Source organism: Hibiscus syriacus, unplaced genomic scaffold (genome assembly GCF_006381635.1).
Source record: "Hibiscus syriacus cultivar Baekdansim isolate YM2019G1 unplaced genomic scaffold, ASM638163v2 tig00111989_pilon, whole genome shotgun sequence".
Classification (NCBI taxonomy): domain Eukaryota; kingdom Viridiplantae; phylum Streptophyta; class Magnoliopsida; order Malvales; family Malvaceae; genus Hibiscus; species Hibiscus syriacus.
Window position 1 is genome coordinate 263,881 of NW_024063230.1, and position 21,986 is coordinate 285,866.

Here is a 21,986-nt window from a genome sequence, read left to right on the forward strand (position 1 = left end):
GGTGTTGGCACATCATAAGTAATGAATTATTTAACGAATCAGGCAGGGGGTTATCATAATGTTGGATTTACACATAAAGACCTCTACAATGCACTTCAAAGAGGTAAATCAAAGGAAATCGTCAATGGGGATGTCAATGCACTAATTGCTTACTTTGATTATAAGAAACATGATGATCCCAGATTTATTATGGCATACTTAGTAGATGAATCAGGAGCATTGCATAATCTTATTTGGGATGATTCTACATCGAGATCAGATTACACGTGCTTCGGTGATGTAATTTTGTTTGACACAACGTACAAAGATGGTTTGTATGATCGACCAATTATGCCTATTATTGGTGTCAATCATCACAATAACACAATAGTGTTTGCTACTACCATAATTGCTGACAAAATGTCCCAATCTTTCAAGTGGGTGATGAAGATTTTTTTAGAAGCCATGATGAATAAATCACCTATTTTAGTTATCACCGATGGGGATAGGGCAATGCAGAGGGCTATCAAATCTATTATCTCTTTTGCTAAGCACATATTATGTTCTTGGCATATTTCTCGCAATGCACAAGCTAACATTGGTGACCCCAAATTTATAGCAGCATTATCAAAATACATGGCTTCCTTATGGACAATCGAGGAATTTGATACTCAATGGTGTTCAATTATTTCATAATTCAATATCAAAAAAGCATCCATGGATGATTGAGAAGGGAAATACTCGGCACTTATGGGCACAAGTATATCTAACCGGTCATTTCTTTGCCAATATTCGCTCAACACAAAGGTGCGAGTCTATGAATGCTTCACTCGCGATTGCACTAAAAACAAGAAGACATATTTAGATGTTGTTCATAAACTTGAAGAAGGAATTAGTAGAATGTGTATCAACGAGTTGAAAGAGGATTACTTAAGTTCCCAGACGAAGCCCTTCCAGATCACAAAACTGATTGACCTTGAAAGCCATGTTGCTGAGATTTATATGCGCGAATCTTTTCGTTTGTTCCAAGAAGAACTTCAACGGGAGACATTGTACCGGCTTTAAGAAGAGATTCAGTCCTTATCAGATGAATGTCAAAATTATATTTTGACAAAGTACAAAGAAAAAAACAAGAGATTTGAAATAAATTTTGATTTTTGTGCGAAAACCCTAACACGCTCGTTTAGAAAATTCAAGACCGTCGGAATTCTATGTCGCCATCAACTTCACATTTTTGAAGAACTTGGATTATACATCTTTGCCTAAATATTTGATTCTAAGTAGGTGGACTAAGGATGAAAAGGCTTGTGCACCAAGTTTTGTTGACTTGAATGTACCTCCAGAAGCAATGCAAATGGCAAAGTTCGCTTCTCTACGTGTAACGTCAAGTCGGTTTTCCTACATTGCATCAAATACATATATGTCTTTTGAAACCGCAAGAGATGAGATGAAAAGACTAACGACCAAATTTGAAAACTCATTTGGTTTGAATGATTCAGTTAACCGAAGTAGTGTAGTAAACAATATTCGCAACCCTAAATAAAAACAACAAAAATGAAAAGAAGTAGCAAAGAACATGGTCGAGAAGAAAATTATGCGATGTGGGTTCTACAACGGCGAGAGACATAACAAACTAACATGTCCTCAAGTTAAACTCAGTTTGGAAATAAGCACACAACCTACATCAACTGATTTTTTTGAAAACGGAATAGAAAGGTCAACCGGTCCTGCAAATGATGTGAGTTTCTATATCTATTTTACAATGTTGTCTTCAATTTTAAATGCTTACTTATAATTTCAATCTTTCTATTATGTCTCAGGAAAATGACAATATTTGGAATACTGCAAGTCCCGATCTATATATATCGTAAGTATCAGCATAACTTGTATTATGTAAAACAAACATGTACAACAACCTATTGCTAACTTTGTTAATCTTATACATAATTACATTCACATACAAAATTATAATTCATATACAAAATTTTTCTTACAACATCGGGGCTTATGTTTGTACATGTGTCTGATGGAAGCCATTGTCACCGCATCTCTCCGTTTATTTTGATCGTGGCTTATAAGATCATTTAATATTCTCATATGATCCCATTCTCCAACAACCTATATTAAAATTGTCAGTATGTTAACCACATCATTCAATCTACAACTTTTAACATTTTAACCGTAAACTAATTTTTCATTCCACTTACCAAATCATTCGTTTACCCTCTAGCAACCATCCCTTCATCCGCATAATCACATAAATGCTACAATCATATCTGTTAAAAAATTTGAATACCACACATGTCAAATATGAAACCTACATAAATTACGCGTTTAATTTATGCTAACATTTCATACCCATTCAATTGCTCATTCATCTTATGCTCCACAAATTTAAAATCTTTCAATGGGACCTTCAGATGCGCACATGCATTTACAAAAATGTCTTCCTTATTATATTTATTTAATATGATAATCTGCTTTAAAAAATATCAAGTTATGATTCAAATAAATTATGCATTATCAATTATTGTTTCTTTTCATATATACCAATTTCCTAGCATCTTTCACTCTCTGTTTGGCCCATGGAGTTGAAAATGGACTATCGTATACCATTGCAACATAAGAAACCATATACAACACCAACAGATACCAATGGGAATCATTGTCGTTTATTGTGATAAGGATCTGCTATAAATGTCACACCCAATTTGACAAAATTCAACATTATCATCTCCCAAAACACCATGTGCAATTCGTATGGTATCTTACAGTGTCACAGTCGGTTAATTTCGAATAGTCTTTTAATTCATCTTCTAAAAGACCGCAGCATTGTCAACACATACACTGTCGTCCAACACCATTTTCTGCATTTACACGACAATCATTATTAATTGACCATCTATAACACTACTTTTCGACATTTATTAATTTAACTCACCGCTAAGTTGTATGGAATATACCCAATCTTCCCATTCATCGGTATCTTATTCAATTCGTAAACCAACACCCAGCCGACCATATCAATAACCTAACAAAATTAATTACACAATTACAACATATTCACTAGGTTTTAACATTTTATACTTTCTACTTATCACACCGCTAACCCATTCCATAGGCTTCAACGTTGTAACATATGATACTGTGGCGTATTGATTTCCTATTTCGATTACAATATCACTATATGAGGAATTTGGATTAATATTTTGTCATGAAATATTTATATATCACTCACAAAGCAATATATTTCACTGACCTCGATTGTAACCCACTATTCCATATATATTTACACATTCCACTTTCGTATTCACCAATTTCTTTTAGTATTTTCTCTTTTTCAACCTACAATTTTGCATACAAATATTTGTCACAACACAATAAAAAAAATCAAATTAAATTTTCTTTTATTCAACTTACCTTCTGTTTCTTCTTCTTGGGTGCAGGACATTCTGAATCCAACTCAGCATCCATTACAATCTCTGGTGTTTGCATAACATCTTTCCTCCTCACTTCCCCCCTTAAGGCTCTCAATTGCCTCTTCGATTATGGATTGTCTTTGCAAACAATTATAAATGACTTTTCTTTAGCTCCGCCAACTCAGACATCAAAATGTCAAATTTACTTGAACTGGTCTGACCATCATCCCCCCCCTACTACATTCTCTTCTTCCTTCTCTTCCTTCTCCTCTGCCTCTACCTCCTTGCCAATAACCTTAAAAATTAAATTACAATATTAATACATTGGATTATATTCTTAATATTACATAATTACTTTTTTACCCTTTCTTGCTTGCTTGGTCTTTCCAACTTCAACTTCACCATCACTCTAACTACTTCTTCCTTCCCCCATGCACGGATGTGTGCCACTCCGATTCTTTGGAATGTCGGCACACTTGCACAGTTAGACCAAAAATCGAACAATACAACTTGCATTTATAATTAAATCTATCATTATCATTTTATATAAAAAACACAACACGTCTTTCAACTCATTTACCTCTAAGATTGTTATGCACCCTATAAGGTATCTCTGGCTTCGACCCTTCTGAAAGTTGATTATTGATTCAATCAATCTGACATGGACATATTCAGCCCAATTCAATTTACCTTGCAAGCCTTCATCATAAATCAACTTCATATTGTCCTTGCTCGGGGATGTATCACCCGTTGGACAAAGAAAGATTCTGATAAGGTACAATAGTACACGGGCCTTCAGGTTATCCCCCTCGTAAGATTCGCTTTTAGTTTCCTCTTCAAGTCCATCATATGTCACATTGGGCTTTAAATCATATTTCATCGCAAGTGCTTTCCAGTTCTTCGTCTTAATGACTTCTTCAACACTATTGTCTTTATCTTCTAGCCTCAAGACTGCTACAACACATGGGACCCCCAGAGGAAATGAATAATCACCATATTTAACTCTACATTGTTCTACATCGAAGTCCATCAAGGATTGACGTAATTCCCTCCGAATTTGTCGATCTCTTACTCCGATCAAATATCCAAACCCCATTTCTTCTAACACATAAACTTTATTCTTCTCCTTCATGTGTTCAATTATGGAGTTCAGTCTTTTGATGCTACACCTTGTCGACACTTCTTACATTTTAAAAAAATATATAATGTTATTGTTCTTATATATATATTATCACAATATTTGCAAGTTTAATGAATACCTTCTTTTTATGTGTTTTCCTCCAAGCTTTGTATTGTTGTCTATCCTTTTTTGACCATGTCACGTACGATTACTTCTCAGCATCACTCATCGACTTCCATTTCTCCAACACCTCATGTTTCACCTAAAATTAAGTATAAATGTTTCTTAATCAATACATTAACGCTAAATAATACTCAATGTCAATTTCATTTTACATATCGAACCGATGTTGTGATTACCAGCTTCCTTCATCCTTTGGCATTCTGTCATACTGTCAACATTTAAAATTTGTAATCAATTAAAAGTTCTTAAATACTTTAATCAAATTACCATTTCAACAATAATAACAAAAATACATTGATACTTACTAGAAGTACATATATTCACCCAGTGGTTGATTTCGATTTACTTTATTGTTGATACTCTCGGACTCCATTTCAATGTCATCTTTGCGAACAACAATTGCAAGATTCGTTGACTTCATTTTTCCTTCATATATCAGTTTACGCAAATCAAATCAAATATTGGTTACATACAGTTTATTCAATATTCAAGTATCGATAACTAATCTTATACTAAAACGGTTTCCTTCAAAAGAATCGGAATACTCTCTACTACAAGTATCGGTACATTTATACAACCTACAATATCATTTTCTACATATAATATTATATACAAGCATCGATATTTATTTTCTACCTATAAGATCACTTTCTAACTCTAATCGGTCCCAAATCATTCTTTGCTTCGAAATCCCCAAACCTGTAAAGCCTAATCCCTATTTTTGATTATTGTAATACTAAAAAAAACTAGGGTTTCCTTCAAACGAATGAGAATACCCTCTATTACAAATATCGATACATTTATACAACCTACAATATCATTTTCTACTTATAATATTATATACAAGTATCGATATTTATTTTCTACCTATAATATCACTTTCTAACTCTAATCGGTCTCAAATCCTTCTTTGCTTCGAAATCCCCAAATCCATAAAACCCCTATTTTCGATTACTGTAATAATAAAAAACTAGGGTTTCGACAATGTACTTTTCGATTCGACTGCAGCAAGAAACAAACAACTTCGCTTTAAAAACGCATTCCTTTTATTTTGCAACAACTAATACACTTTGATTTCGAAAACTACGGCCGTGTTCTATCTATTTTCAGAGGAAATGTAGTTATGCCTTTGATATTTTAACATGATACGTTATTTATATTTAATCGATACAATTACCCAAGTCTTGATACTTTTGTGTCAGGTGTCGATACTTTCGATACGTTTTCATTTTTTTCTTTTTAAAGTATCGATAATATGATACATATACTTATTAAAGTATCGATACATTCAACATATCCAGTAGCGCTTTACCGGTTTTGTCATATTAAAATCGGTTTTGTCATATTTTAGCTTGTTATATTGTCATGTATCGATACATGTTTCTAAAGTATCGATATTATATAGGTGCTACTATTGCAATTATTTTAAATTCCTAAAGTATCGATACTATGATACATATACTTATAAAAGTATTGATACCTTCAACATATTCGGTAGCTCTTTACCGGTTTTGTCATATTGAAACTGATTTTGTCATATTTTTACCTGTTATATTGTCATGTATCGATACATGTTTATTTGGTGCAAATACTTAGAAAAGTATTGATACAAATTCCAATAATTCAGGTATTTCTACTGGTTTTGTCAAATTGAAACCGGTTTTGTCAAATTGAAACCGGTTTTGTCAAACTTCAACCTTTTATATTGTTACGTATCGATACTGCTTTGCAAGGTATTGATACCTACCGACAAGCTAAGTTTGCCGGTTGCCAAATTTTTTAATATTTCTTCATGATTTCCACCTACAATATTATTATTACTCAATATTTCCGTTAGCGCTAAACTGACTTTATTAAGTATCTTACTATGTTTTCGGTAATACCGTAATTAACTGTATATTAATCCGCCTTTCCTGAGACAATTCTGTGCATGAGCCTAAGGTGGACGAGGCAAAATAGGCGGGCACTACGAACAAAATCCTAGCCTAGTTCTCGCCGGAGTGCTGGTAGCTTGCTTTCCAAGCCTTGCCTAAATAATGGAGGAGCCTAAAGTAAATAACGCATGACGTAGCATTTTAATTGATATTTTATGTAGTTAGTTGCTGGGATTAAGATTAGTTATTTGTATTCAGTAAACTAGTACCGAGTCTCCAAATATTTATATATTTCAATTAAATCCTAATTAAACGTGCATGATAGGTACGTGAGAATATCTAACGATCCTATTTCTACCCACCAAAATCATTACCGCTACCTAAGCTTTAAGTGAAATTTTAGCTAATATTATTAAAGAATGAGACTATATTTGAGATGACTTGGATACAACATAAACAGGGGATGTGAAGTTGTATAACACATATTCATATACCTGACATCCACTTAATAAGCCTAGATAACAAAAACCATAAGTAAAACAAATGGGAGCATTCTGTAGGTCAAGAACTTGTCAGCTCCTTTTTGAGAGCTCAAATTAATGGAAACAAAATTTTATCAAGATACAATTATAAAGTATAATCAACGCCCCAAGTTTCTCAAAATATACATCACCGATATAACAATGATGAAAAATTAATTTGAACGGGCAAAAACTGTTGAGGATCATCGTGATGCTGATTTCTTTTTATTCTTGTTCTTATGGAATTTATCAAAATAATGAGTTATAGGTACAGCAGGTAGCAATGACAGAGACGACACATATCACTAGTGAAGGAAGTAGAGTGATATTCAGAAGCTGACTCTGACCAAAGAAGCCGGCTATTGTTATTGTGGCATCTGCAATCACTCGAGCAATAGTCCCAGCTTCTGTCGAGAGTAGTCCCCCATTGTAGGTTCCACGTGAAAGCCGAGACGACATTACGCGAGATAGCAGTGACAAGTTGACACCTGCAGAGCTCAAGAAAGTTTTGAACAATTAAAACTTGAAAACAGGGAGGAATGCTTCATATTCTGTTCATATTACGAAAATTTGAGGTGCCCTTTGCAGGCATAAACCAAATTATATAATATTTACCTTCGAGTACTTCAGCGGAAACAAACATGATGAGCCCTGAGAATACATACTGGGGCACGGAGTATGGTATTATTATATGGAAGCTTAACAGTATGCCTACGCAAACCAAAATTTCCGATGCCAACAAAATTTGCCTGCAACGAACCAACAAAAGCGGATGCATTAGACACACAATTCCGAAGCAAAGATCAACAAAGATATGAATACCAATTTGTGTTAATAAATTAATTAATTAAAAGGGTACATACTTCAAAAATACCTGTCTTCAAACATGTTGCTAATGTAGCTCCCAACAACAATGTTTACAGGAAGAACTGTTAAGCCGAGACATGCAAGAAAGATGGCAACTGTGCTTGTTGACCAGCTGAAGTAGTATGTGGTGACCACACTAGACTCCGATAGTAGAATTTCCATTGCATACTTGAGCATGAAATATATCAACAACTGAACCTGATGATATATTATTAGAACTCAAGTTAGAGAAAATCCAAATATATCAACAACTAAGGCCATTTTCTTTAGCTAAAATGATACAAGTAAAAATAAGTTGATAAATATAAGCATCATGGTTGTCCACTTTTTCCCATTTAAGTCTGCTAACGACTTTTTTATTGCAAATGACATATGACGAACACTCGACTAATCTTATATTACTTTTGAAACTCAAGACAGTAATTGTTTAATCATATACCTTGACCGAGGGTGTAAGCAGTCTATAGGCTGAAACCATTGATGTAGCAGGTCGACGAGATTCCTCAGAATCTTCTTCACTTCCATCAGCTTCTGGGTCTTCATCATCTTCTTTCTTCTCTTCCGAAGTAATCAGCAATGGTTGTTTAAGACATTTCTCAAGTTTATTTTTTTCTGCCTTTTCTGTTTCTACATGGTAGAACATGCATATCAATAATTTTAATTCACTATATAAGATATCCAGCAACTAAATAAAACAATCAAAGAAGCAGAATTGAAAAGGAAGAGCTCCCAAACCAATTATTGGGTTTTGAATTAAACAGGCTGTAAAGACCTTGATCAGTGATAAAGACATAATCGTATATATGCATATACCTATCAAGCCAAAAGATAATTGAAATTGATAGAAGAAGACATACCACAATTAGATGCATGAGGAGAATTATTCTCGTCTAAATCACGAGATGGTTCTTTAAATGAGAACCACAACCATACCAGGTATACGAGCCAAGCAACAGCCATAACCCATCCTGGCAAAGTGACTGCATTAAATGTTAACTTGTAAATTTTGAAATTTGTCTGAAGTATACCAGCAAGAGCAGGACCACATGCCATTCCCAAAGCACTGGCACTAACAAATCCAGCAGATGCCTGCATTCGGATTTTTAGTGGTACACAATCACTGATATACCGGCGGTTAACAGCTCTAGCAGAACCGAATCTGCAATGACAATTAACTTTATCAAGATAGATGGAAAAAGTAAAAATGAAACGTAACTCCTAGTCTCTCAAACTAATAATGTTCATAGGTGAGTTCAATTTGGGTCCTGAAGCCATATTTTAATCTCCAATCCTACTCCCACTTATAATTCCAATAAGGCTCAGGTTTGCCATACATATAATAAAAGTAATAACTAATCCAATAAGAGAAAATTTGGAATGGTTAGGTTAGAGTTATTATACGCTAAGAAGTCTAGCATACTGCAAACTACAACGACTATGTTAAGCTTTGGTTTTCTCTCAATAATGACCATGCTGCTAACAACCGTATGGTATGTTGGTAGTGTGTCAAGACTCTTAGTATCAGTAACCAGGGATCAAACCCTGACGAAATCAAGCACCAAAAATAAAAACAAAAACCCACATAAAAAAAGAAGATAAAGAGGACAAACACTTACCCACAGAAAAGTCGACCCAGTAGAAGAACTATTAATGAGTTCAGATCATAAGCCAACGCATACATGGTATTCCCCACAAAAAGGACAATACTGCTAAATATGAGAGGTCTGAAGTATGACCTGTTAGACCATGCACTAAAGTACACTGAAGAAAACACCTGTGCAACAGCCATTGCCCCAATAACAATACCACAAACTGTTGCAGCAGCTCCAAGGCTCATGGAGTAGTTATCTGCCGTAGGGACAATAATATATGTATTAACCATATAAAGGAATGTGTTTGCTAAGTTCAGGAGGAGTGACAAAAAATGGTATTTCTCTTCATCAATGTGTTGCTCGACAGGAGCAGGTAGCTCTTCTTGCATAATCAGAGCATGTTGTGCCATGAAGTTTAGGAAGTTTGTTGAGTGAGTTAACCTATCAACAGCCGCTTTTATTGAATCAACCACAGGATCCTGCAGATGATCTGAGTAAGTAAAATAGCATAACCTTATCTTTATTACCATATAACATTTGCAGAGGGAATAAGATGAAATATTTGTAACAAATATATATAGCAGAAACCTGGAGAGGAAGGGAGGGCGAATCATAAATTGATAAGTAGCTCCCCTGACGGTCTTGAAGTTCATGAAGATTACGAGATACTGCCCCAACAACAGCACCTAAACCCTGAAAAATATACATTTAGAAATTAAGCTTATGGATACTGCTAAAATTATCTACATGCCCTACTGTTACATTTTCACAATATAATCTAGAAATGAACAAGAGCTGGATGTTAAAGATGGAAATAGGACCGACTGAAAGAAAGGCAAAGTCTTTCTGAGTTCGGCACATTACCACGTGCTTGAACACTTGCTGCAGCTGAGAGTAAGGATGATTAGCACGTGTTTTGACATAGTAATCAGTGAATCTATAGCGAAAGCGTTTATCAAACTTTTTCAGTATCTTCCGTAGACCAATAGCATTCATTTCAACAAAATAGAGAAGCTTCAAAAGATCGTATCCCACTCCTCTATAAGTTTCTCTTAGTTCAGTTATTTTGGATATTTGTGGATGCTCTTCAAGAGCATCATGCTGTTCTCGAAGCTTTGTTAACTTGCTTGCAAGTAGGCCTTGTTGCTCCAATAGAAAAAGGACAATCTTCTCAATCTGAAATTTTAATTAAAATAAAGCATGAAATACATCAGATTCAATCTTGGGAAAGACATTTTTCATAAAGCATAAAGGTGTATGGAAACAAAAAATACTTTTATGATCGGCTGCAAAATTTCTCATTAGATTTAAAATCTATACAAAGGCATTCTAATTCCACAGGGACATGAAATATCACATTGCTCACATGGAGCATTTTAAATAAATCTTTACCAGCTAAAAGAGGCTTTTAAGATGTGATACAACAAGCATGCAGAACAAGACAAACAAAATAAAGGATAAATGACAGAAATTCCCATAAATGTACTGATATCCTACCCTCTATACCTTTAAACATACTCTTTTTCCCCAACAATGCATAAAAATTGGGAAAAAATGGGAAAAGGAGTGATGTTAAAGAAAATATAAATTTAGTGAAAGGAGAAAGTAAATAGATTGCAAAAGGACCAAAGCATAATATCAGTATGTTCATAATGGAGTCCCTGCCTCCCTGCTATTCAAGCTTTTGATCTCAGTTTTCCATGAATAAGTACATGCAGATAATTTGAAGTTCAGTTTTCAACATGCCTGATTATCCAGCATTCTTGAAAAATCTTTGAGAACCTGTCGACGATCTAGTGCCCCGACTTCAATTTGATGAGCATACTGTTTGACTTTTTTCTTCATTAACTTGTAGTTTATGTAATATCTGCAAGAGAAATGAAACATGATCACATCATATAATCTTTGTCTTGCCGCTACTAACATTCAAGTTTGTCAACATGCACAACCTCTCTCTCTCTCTCTCTCTCTCTTTTTCACATCATATATCTATGGCTTGTTTTGTACCACGAAAGATAATTTTTTAGATTAATCTTGACTAAAGAAAAAAAAATTATAAAGAAACATGTAAACTCTTCATGCTCACACAAGATTGATAGTAGCAAATCAAGCACCATATGCCGGTAAAGAAGCCAATTGTAGTCGTAACCACAATATATTTATTGAAAAACGCCACAATAAGATATATTAAACTGCAACTAGCAGCATGTTGGACAAGCAAAAATCATAGAATTGACACAGCAGAGAAGTATATAACACAATACATAGGAAATAGTATAATAGCAATACACACAGAAATACGTATATATCAAACATACTCTTGCCATTCCTGAATTTGTCTTTCCTTCAACCTCTTTCCAAAGGCAACCATATCTCACTGCGTTAAAATGAAACAATTATTAAAAGAACGCTGAAAGAAAAAAAAGTATAAAAATATGCAACCTTTGCATTAAAAAGTAGGGAATAGGAGGAAAATGTTTGAAACTAGACGCCAGAGAGATAAAAATTGCCTTTACATATCATAGAACAGAATCTAATTGAACAATCACTGTGTCAAACACGAGTGGAAAAGCCACGCTAATTGATTTGGCCAGTCAAATCATGTGTTTCTGATTCTTAATTTTTACATCAATCACCTAAAGGCAACTTTATAACAACCGAGTTTAAAGGCGAGTTTTCTACTTGTAATAGTTATATATAAATGCAACAATTAACAAAAGAACTCTTCTAATGATATACTGTAATTAGAATTAAAAGAAAAAGAAATCAAAAGTGACGTTGAAATCATTCAGTGAAATTGTAACGGTTGCAAATTCTAGAGATTCATAATGATTTCTGGTTTATAACCGGAAGCCTCAAGAAAAGGAAAAAACGAAAACTTATATAAACTCCGAATCGCATTCTGACTAAATGCAAGGATACGGAACTGAAAGGAATGGAAGAATAAATCCAGGTTTGTCTTCGATGATTAGTTTATCATGGTTGTTTTCTTGGAAAACAAACAGATGTAGGAACAAAAGAAGGGAAAATAATAAGAAAGAAAAGCATTACCTGAAAAACAAATCAGAAGCGCTCTACGATGAACAAAGAAGTACAAAAGAAAGCGAGGAAATATGGCTTAATTTAGATATTTAATAGAAATACAGATCCATAGAGGCAAAGGAGAGGTGGAAGGTAAATATAGAGGTATTTTCCTTTTTAATATTTAAAAAATCCGATGCTTTGTTTATCAAATAATGTGGATTTTGACGAATTAATATATTTTTTAATAATTTAAAATAATTATAAAATAATATATTTTAATTTTTTTAATTATTGATAATAAATACTTATCTTGTAAATATATTTGCTTGAACTCTAAATCTTTAAAGAAAATAATAATTAGTTTATTATTTTATTTTTGATATAACAATTTTTATTATTAAGACTATTTAATGATATATATTTTTAAAAATTTAAATCAATTATAATGATAATTATAATGATAATTAAATGAATTTAATAGATTAAAACAAAATTATATATATATACACACACTTTGTATACTCGAAAATCTTAACTAGGAAAAGAATCACTCTTGGCCAATTATTGGCGGGAGACAGAAAGAATGCCTTATATGAATTTTGCTTCGCATGTTATATGAATAGAATGTAAAAAATAATTAATATAATACTAAAAATATTATGATATGTAAATATTTGAATAGATAAGCATATAAGAAATATTTAATCAAAAAGACATGTAAAATGCTTTCCGGTGACGATTATCTTAGGAGTTTTTCCCCAATAAGGCACTCATTTTTAATTTTTTAGCTCAATAGGCACCACCAAAATTAATTTGGGGATATACAATATTTTCTACAGTCCTAGAATAATTTTTCATCTCGACGTGATGAGTTTCATGGGATATAATTTTTATATTCTAAGCTTAATATTTTAATATTTCCTGTAGAACTCGTCACCTCGAGGTGACGAGTTCTATTAAAAAAATTTCTTCATATTATTATGTGGATTTAATATTAGGAAGAAAAAAATTCACTGGAACTCGTCACGTCGAGATGACGAGTTCTGTATGATTTTTTCCTCTGTCTCCAAAATATGGTAGATTATGTTAAAAAGAACAATAAACTATGAACATTAGATTAAACTTTCAAAGATACTTAGCAAGAAAAAAACTACAAACTTAATACATTAACATAATGACGTAAATAAGACTAACCTTACAAACACCATAAACATTAAATAAAATCATTAACATAACAATATTGATTAAGAAATTTTAATCTTCATAATTAGTAGAGTTGTCAGAGGTAAGATTAAGTTCTTTAATTCTATATTTTTTTTGTTGTTGTCCTTCACGTACAAATTGGAATCATGCTTCTAGGTCTCCATCATCTATGTTTTTTCTTGATCATGTGTCTGAGTTGGTGGGATATTCAAGCTGGAAGCAACATCCTCAATGGTACGAGCAAGGTCGATATCATCGAACTCTACAAACAAATCGATATTAGAGAAAGAGTGATAGTAATATGTCTCAATTATTCCAGCAAGGTTTACATCATCACTTAGATGAAACCTCGTGCATGATAGTGGAAATTTATAATATAAGGAAGAATACTCTTCAACTACTTCCGAGTAGAACTCTTGTTTCTATACTGAACTTCAACTCATGTAGTTGAATTTTTTTGGGGAACGCATGATTACATATTTGCAACCTTAAAAAAAAGTTGCACAAATAGTTGACATGTTTGAAAAAAAAAACTCAAGCTTTGGAAGTGAAAGATTGAAGGTGTTTTGTTTTTTTTTTTGCTTCAATAGCAGAGTAAAATGGCTTTCAACTCACACATATTAATAGTTGCTGAAGATGATTAAATGAGCATTGAAAAGTTGGTGAAATGGGTCATTATTTGGCCTATGAGAAACACACGTTTTTTCTGACATGAAGTGATAAATGCACCATAAAAAAGTTTTCAAATTTGAGTTGATACATCACTGAATAGTTACAGAAGATGATAATGCACCACTATTTCACTATTTCACATGTTTTCTGAAAAGTTTTTTAAATTATGCATTGAATGACCTCTGAAAAGTTATTGAAGATGATAATGCACCACTATTTCACCCGTTTTCTGAAAAGTTGTTTAAATATGCATTGAATGACATCTGAAAAGTTGTAGAAGATGATAATACACCATTATTTCACCCGTTTTTTTGAAAATTTGTTTAAATTATACATTGAATGACATTTGAAAAGTTACAGAAGATTATAATGTATTATTATTTCATCGTTTTCTGGAAAGTTGTTTAAATTATGCATTGAATGAATGACCTTTGAAACATTGCAGAAGATTATAACGCACCACTATTTCACCTGTTTTCTGAAATGTTGTTTAAATTATGCATTGAATGACCTCAGAAAACTTGCAGAAGATGATAATGCACCACAATTATTTGGCCTACTGAGATGACATTTCACTAGAGAGTTGTTGAATGATAATTAATGATTGGTCGTATTTGTTTTAAATTGGCTCACTTTAGATGAATCTTCACAAGACTTGTTATTTTTACAATTGTATTGAACAAGGAAAAACCAATCTCTCTATGAAGCTATACTGAACAAGTTTTTCATAGTCGTCAACCCAAATAACCAAGTTGTCGAAACTGAAGATGGTGTTCAGTTCATGTCATAGAGGCCCATGAACATGATGTTCCTGGTAGATGTATCTCATGAGCAAATGAAGATGGAATAAAAAAATTAGAGGTTATGTTTCAAGTTTGAGATATAGACAGATCATTTCAGAGACTTCGCTCAAATATGAAGTAATCCTGCTCGATGACGACGACGATGTAATTGTTATGGTTGGCATTTATCAATCTTCCAATAATGAAATGATTGAGATTATTGCCGAAACTTCAGATATTCCTACTTCATCAACTGATGCATTGGTGACCGCAAAACCAGGACCATCAGAAGATGTAGATAACCGCATCTGGCGATTCGATAAAATCTTAGTAATTTTAGCGAGGACGATGAAACTTTCGTTTCACTTATGATGGACGATGACACACCAATAATCGTTGAATTTGATATCACCGAGTCTACTTCAGATGGACAAGCCTTTGATATAGAGGGTGATGTCTGGGAGGCAACCATTTCTAGTGGCCAAGCAATGTAGAATGTTCTGCCAGTTTGGGCACATCCACAAATAGCCAAGCAGAAAGTTCGCACTCCCAAATGCCTTATTATCGTCATGCAGTTGCAATGCATGAGATAAACTATGATGATATTCTTGAGATTCATGATATGCCCGATATTTACGCAGCCCACTAGGGGACCTTGGATGAAGGATCAACGGAGTTTGGAGTTGAGTCACATTTTTGAGAGTAAGAATGATGCACAACTAGCTGTTAAGGAGTCTTGTATCAAAGCTCATATGAAATTCACTATTGTGGAGTCTGACCAGAAGACATATTTTGTCAGATGTATTAACAACAACGTCGGCTGTAAGTGGAGGATACGTGTCTAATACCTATTGTTGCGGCCGTCTTTCGGGTGGGCCCAAAATTTGGCTTCGACTTAAATAAAATACTAGAGTTGCCACCGATCATTTAAAAATATTTAGGTTGATCGGATACCATATTACTTGATTTGTGTAATACCATAAATATGTCGGGTTCGGAAGTCAGTTACAGTCAAAGAAGGATTAACACCCTTGAACTGCCCTTTCGGTACCATTTAATTTATCGATTGTCTTAATTGTGAAAATTTAAATTTAAAAATTCGATCATAATTACATATCTTTTTTGATCAATTAAAATTATCCTAAAAAGGATCATAAATAAAGTAAAAAAACAAACAACAACAAAGAGTTAGTATTAAGATAGAAATAAAAAAATAAAAGGAATGAAAAAAAATTCAAAATAAAAAATTAAATTGGAAAGAATTAAAATTCATGGATCAAATTAATTCTAGGAATGAGCTGCAAGAGAAAAAACATAAACTTAAGGGATTAAATAGCAAAAAAAATTAAAGTACCAAAATAGCACAAACAGAAAATTAAAGGATTAAAATAGTATTAACAGAAACTAGAAGGACATTAACTTAATTCAAATAAAAACATAGATGTTTAATGACTAAATTATAACTAAGTAAAATATAGAGTTCAAAAATAAAAACAAATGCAACTGGTGACCATAATATGAAAACACGGCTAGACTAGGGGGACTTATGGGTGATTATACCACAAATTGGTGACCAATAACTAAACACATAAACTATGAGGACCTAAGGATAATTAACCCCTAAACTAGTGACTAAAACTAAAAGAGAGCTAAAGTTAAGGGGACCATTAAATGATTAACCCTTAAGATAAATGAACAAAGCATGAAGTTTCCAGACCCCAAGGACCTAACACATGATTTACCCAAAACTTAAAATAAACAATCCCACCCTTATCATTTCCAGTAGCCCTACAAACAAACAAAAAATCAAAATGCACTTTCCCTTTCTCTTCTTATCTTCGCTCAACACGCAAAAACCATGGCGACCCAATCTCCGGTGAACCGACTCTAACAACCATTCCTAAACTCTGATGAGACTAAGGTAAACATTATCTTCCTTTTTCTATTTTCCTTTATTTTCTTTTTGCTCGAAAAAAAAATCACTCTCAAAAGAAAATCAACAAAAATGCCTTCTAAAATTATTTGGTTGTATTACTTGTATATTTTTCAAAACTAGGAGATTCCCCGACTAACAATCACCGACGAAACACCAGCAGTAAGGTAAAACCCATTTCTTATTCTTTATTTTTTATCATAGAATTAGCATCGATCGAAGAACGAAAATGTGAACTATATTCTGTTTCTAATTACATTCCAAGCATAAAAAACAACTAGAATACTTGAAGTATTTGCTTTCGATTTTAGACTCGGATTGTTGGAAAATTCGTTTTTCTCTGTATTTTTATTGCTGGAAATTCTCCTCCTTTTTACATGGATTTCGGTTGGGTTATATACCCATTACAAAATTATAATAATAGAAAGATGCTTCATGGGCACGGGATGGGGCTGCTGGCACGACATGGGCTGGAGAAGAGCATGGATGAGGCATTGATGGTCGACAAGTATGGCACGGGTACGAGAGATGTTGTCGGGTATGGTGCTGGCGTAGGGTGCTGTGCAACAGTAGAAAAGCGGGTCAGTCAACTGGGTCGAATCTTGGGTAAGATCCGGGTCGGATCTTGTGAATTGGATCTATTGTATCTTGATATTGGGCTTGTATTGGGCTAGCTTGTGGGCTTGTTGTATTGGGCCTGCACAAATGTAGTATTTTAATAATAATAATATAATATTTTTTTAAATCTGATCAAGAACGGATGTCATCATCACCATTAATGGGAAGTGACATCACCATTAATGTGGATGGTGCTTGTTCTTTGCATGCCAACTCATCACTGGTTCTCCTAAGAAAACGGGAGGAAATGCGTTAGTCTTGTTGATTTTGAGATTACTAATAGGGACCGGGTGTTGAAGATACCACATAAACGTCGAGAGGCTAATACGGTGGCTGACAAACTCGCTCCAATAATTAGAGATTGTCCGATTGCTGCGATTGTTCATCGGGATCCTCCGAGTGAAGTGGTTGCCTTAATTAACCAAGATAAAACATCTATGATGTAAGCTTGTTCTGCTCTGTATTATCGAGAGAGGGAAATTTCAATGTATCGGGATCTTTGTAATTCTCTTTTTCCCTTTAAAAATTAAATAAAATTTCTAGGTTGAGGAAAAATAAAATAAAATTTTGCACAAATAATTTGACGAGAACCCCTCATTTATAATTAAGTGCATACATCATACATGATAACAATACAAATTTTCTATAATTTGTGTCAATTTTTTTAAGTTACAATTACAAGTATAAATAATATATACATATGATTATACTCACAATTAATCAAAACAATGTATAAAGGTGAATTACAATAAATACATCTGTATAGCCACAACTAGAATTATCATTGTAGACATCAATTTTTTCATTTTAAATTTAAATTTATTATTATTATTATTATTATTATTAGTATTATATATTATTTATTAATATTACAAAACCCAAATCAGAGGTTTGATGACCCAACAGTAACCCTAAACCCATTTAGGGTTTGTTTCATCACCAGCAGCCGCCTCTCCAAGCTTCTAGAAGACCCCAGCCGCTCCACGTTGCCGATTCAGCTTCCAGCCGCCTCGCCAGAAACCTCTACGTCGTTCTATCATTGCCACGACGCCAACAGAGGACTCCAGAAGGCCAGCTGCCCTCCACACGTCGCGGCTATAGGGTGAGTCACCACATAGCTCGGTGACTCACCGAACTTCCCCCCTCTGGACCGGTCCGAGCATGGCTCTGTGGTGGCTATAAAAGCCACCAGATCCTGCAAAAAAGAAGAACAACAGACAGAGAGAACCCAAAAGAAAAAAGAAAAAAAAAGGCCGGAGAAAGCAAAAAAAAAACAGAGACCAACAACCAGCAAACCAAGAAACGGAAAATAAACGAGAGAACGGGAAGAGACTTACCAACATCGTCGAAGCCTCCACTCGCCACCATACGCCTCTAAAGCACTCGAAAACCGAAGGTATAAACCGTAGATTTGCTCCGATTAGGAGCTTTTTAAAGAGAATAGAGGTCGTATTCGGCCTTAGGAGGTCGAGATATGTAATCTAGGATAAATTGGGAATTTCCGGCCACCACCACGGTGGCCGGCAGTGGAGCTCGTGGCGGCGTATGGCTGCCGGGGCCTCCCAGAATTCCCTCAGACGAGGGAAATATAGAGAGAGATGGGAGAATTCTCTCATAAGAGAGAGAAGAAAGAGAGAAAAATGAGAGAGAGTTGGCCCTTCGAGCCAGCCGTTTGGATTTAAATACCCCTCCCAAACGACGCCGTTTTGAGGAGGGGTACCCATGTAATTTCCCACATGGTTAAATCCTTTCCGCAGTACCCACAGTTTTGTACCTTTTCATTTTAATCACTGAAATCAATTTTTGAAAGTTTTTAATTTGGTCTCGTAATTTTATTTTATTTATTATTTTAATCCTTATATGTATATATATATATTTAGGGTAAATAACAGATTTAGTCCTTTAATTTTAATAATTAATATTTTAATCTGAATAGCATGTTTTAATTTATTTTAATTTGACATTCGAATTTAATATAATTTTATTTTAGTTCATAAATTAATAAATGAGTAAAATAACATGTTTAATCCTTGTAATTTTAAATAATTAATTATGAATTAGGTATTTAATTCTATTAGGTTATAATTTAGTCACTATTTTCAATTTTTATTTATTTTTTTTACAAATTTTATTTGTTTTAAATATATAGTTTTAATTTTATTCATTGTTTAGTTATATGTTAATTTTATATGTTTACTTTTAATTATTATTACTATTATTATTTAGCCATAAATATATATATTTATAATATTTATTTTATTTATTAAAATCTTATTTAATTATTTTTAATTTATTTTAATCATTTTTAATATTTATTTATTTTTCAATATTAAGAAATGACAGTCTTAAAACAACTGGATGTTCATTTTCTGATATTTTTAAATAAATAAATATCCTATTTTATAAATTATATATTAATTAATTTATTAATTTATTTATTTTTTAATATCGAAGAAAAGAGCTGTCTTAAGGCATCTAGAAGTTCTTTTCTGATATTTCTAAATAAATAAATATTTTATTTATAAATATATATAAATTAATATTTTTTCCATAATTATAATTTTGAAATAATAGGATTATAAATTAAATATACTTTTGAATTTTTAAATTTATGATAATAGGGACAATTTATAATTAATAAAGTACTAATTTTGGGCGTTGTAGGGGTGCTAATCCTTCCCTAAACGTAACCGACCACGAATCCCTTTTTATTAATAAAAAGAACGATTTTTTTGTTATAAACGCAGATCAGTTCATCTTTTAACTGATGTTTTCTTAAAAACTCTTTTAAAAGATAATTTTTAGGTATTCGACCTACCTGATCCAAAAGGCTGATGGCGACTCCCAAATTATTTATTATTCATATTATTTTTCCCGCCAAGTATAAAAAATTCGTGCCCGGACGAAAACCGGTTACGACAGCTTGGCGACTCTACTGGGGATGATAAGTGTCAAACTTTAAAATCAATTATAAATTGTCTCTATCAGTTAGAAATTAAAAATTCATATATTTAATTTTTAAGTCTTTTCTTTCAAATTTTTTATTACTCATTATTTTTATATTAATTTATTAATATATATTTTTTTTATTCAGGTATTTTTTATTTTATTTGTCTGTTAATGGTTTGAACATTTCTCCTCACATACAACACTTGCATTGCATAACATAAGCTTTTTAATTAAGCTTGTCCCTTTTAAGTGGGAGTGAAAGCGACGTCTTTGTGAGAATTTATTCTCCGTGTCAGACCTAGCAAGTAACTTTCGGGGTTCATATGCTCTATGTCTTCGTGAGAATTTATTCTCCGTGTCAGGCATAGAGAAGTGTATCCCCTTGAATTGAACTCGATCCGCTTAAGTCTATAATGGACTAGGATTGAGGGTTTGACAGCCCAAGGGGGCATCAACAAGGACAATTCGAGTACCTTTACTCCTAGAACTGAAACTCTGCATATAATAAACCCTAGAAACTCTCCCGATCTGAAACCATGCCAAAATTTTGTCAGTAGGTATACACAAAGGAGAAATAAGCTCTAGCTTTTAATTTATTTTATTTTCTTTTTCTTGAATAAATGCATGCGAACTAGAAATCATGCGGTTAGGTTAAATTTTCCAAACAAAGCATGTAACTAGAAAGCATGAGGTTAGGATTTATTATATACCATGATAAATAATTTTTTTCTTTCAATTAGTTGGTATTAACCATTTTTTTTTTCTTATTTTCCCATGCATGTTATTTTTGCTCTAATTTGTTTATATTGTTTTCTTTTGTTTGCATTGCATGATCATGGCATAACCAAAAGGTGTTAACTGAAAAGATTGTTCATCAAATTGGAAAGAAATCATAAATGGACAAAAAGTTTTATGATCGAACAAAATATGACGCAACCGTGGAATGGCATCCTGAGGGAACTCCGAGGATAGAGGAGAGCTATGCACCCAAAGATCGTATGCCCATTAAAGATCAAAAGGAGATACGTGAGATAAGAGAGAGTAGATGACCAAGATGATAGATAGAATATATGTTTTGGACAAAGAAAAAGAGATTCCTACACAGAAAGAGAGAGAGCTCAATGAACTTAACCCTGCAATGTCAGATACGCAAGGGACTTCTGATCCTAACCAATTTGAGAAATTACAGACAGTCATCATTCGTATTCACAAATCGTCTGGAGATACCAAAGAAATGGTGACCACTGTAA

The 21,986-nt window shown here is 33.2% G+C and overlaps 1 protein-coding gene across 1 annotated transcript; it reads right to left on the reverse strand.

Moving 5' to 3' along the window:
* Positions 1-7,315: 7,315 nt before the first annotated feature.
* Positions 7,316-12,676, reverse strand: LOC120173862 (SPX domain-containing membrane protein At4g22990-like). The gene is made up of 11 exons (XM_039180912.1): positions 12,607-12,676; positions 11,874-11,932; positions 11,302-11,422; positions 10,420-10,731; positions 10,144-10,248; positions 9,580-10,034; positions 8,821-9,122; positions 8,403-8,590; positions 7,971-8,161; positions 7,712-7,845; positions 7,316-7,584 (listed from the first exon to the last, which is right to left on the reverse strand). Exons 2-11 carry the CDS (start codon positions 11,924-11,926, stop codon positions 7,346-7,348), a joined length of 2,100 nt encoding a protein of 699 aa, XP_039036843.1. The 5' UTR covers positions 11,927-11,932; positions 12,607-12,676; the 3' UTR covers positions 7,316-7,345.
* Between the last annotated feature and the right edge of the window lie 9,310 nt (positions 12,677-21,986).

Coding starts and splice junctions, on each gene's coding strand:
- LOC120173862 (XM_039180912.1), bottom strand. CDS start 11,926: ATGGTTGCCTTTGGAAAGAGGTTGAAGGAAAGACAAATTCAGGAATGG. Junction 10,035..10,143: donor CGCCCTCCCTTCCTCTCCAG/GTTTCTGCTATA, acceptor GATCATCTGCAG/GATCCTGTGGTTGATTCAAT. Junction 8,591..8,820: donor TCCTCATGCATCTAATTGTG/GTATGTCTTCTT, acceptor TCTACCATGTAG/AAACAGAAAAGGCAGAAAAA.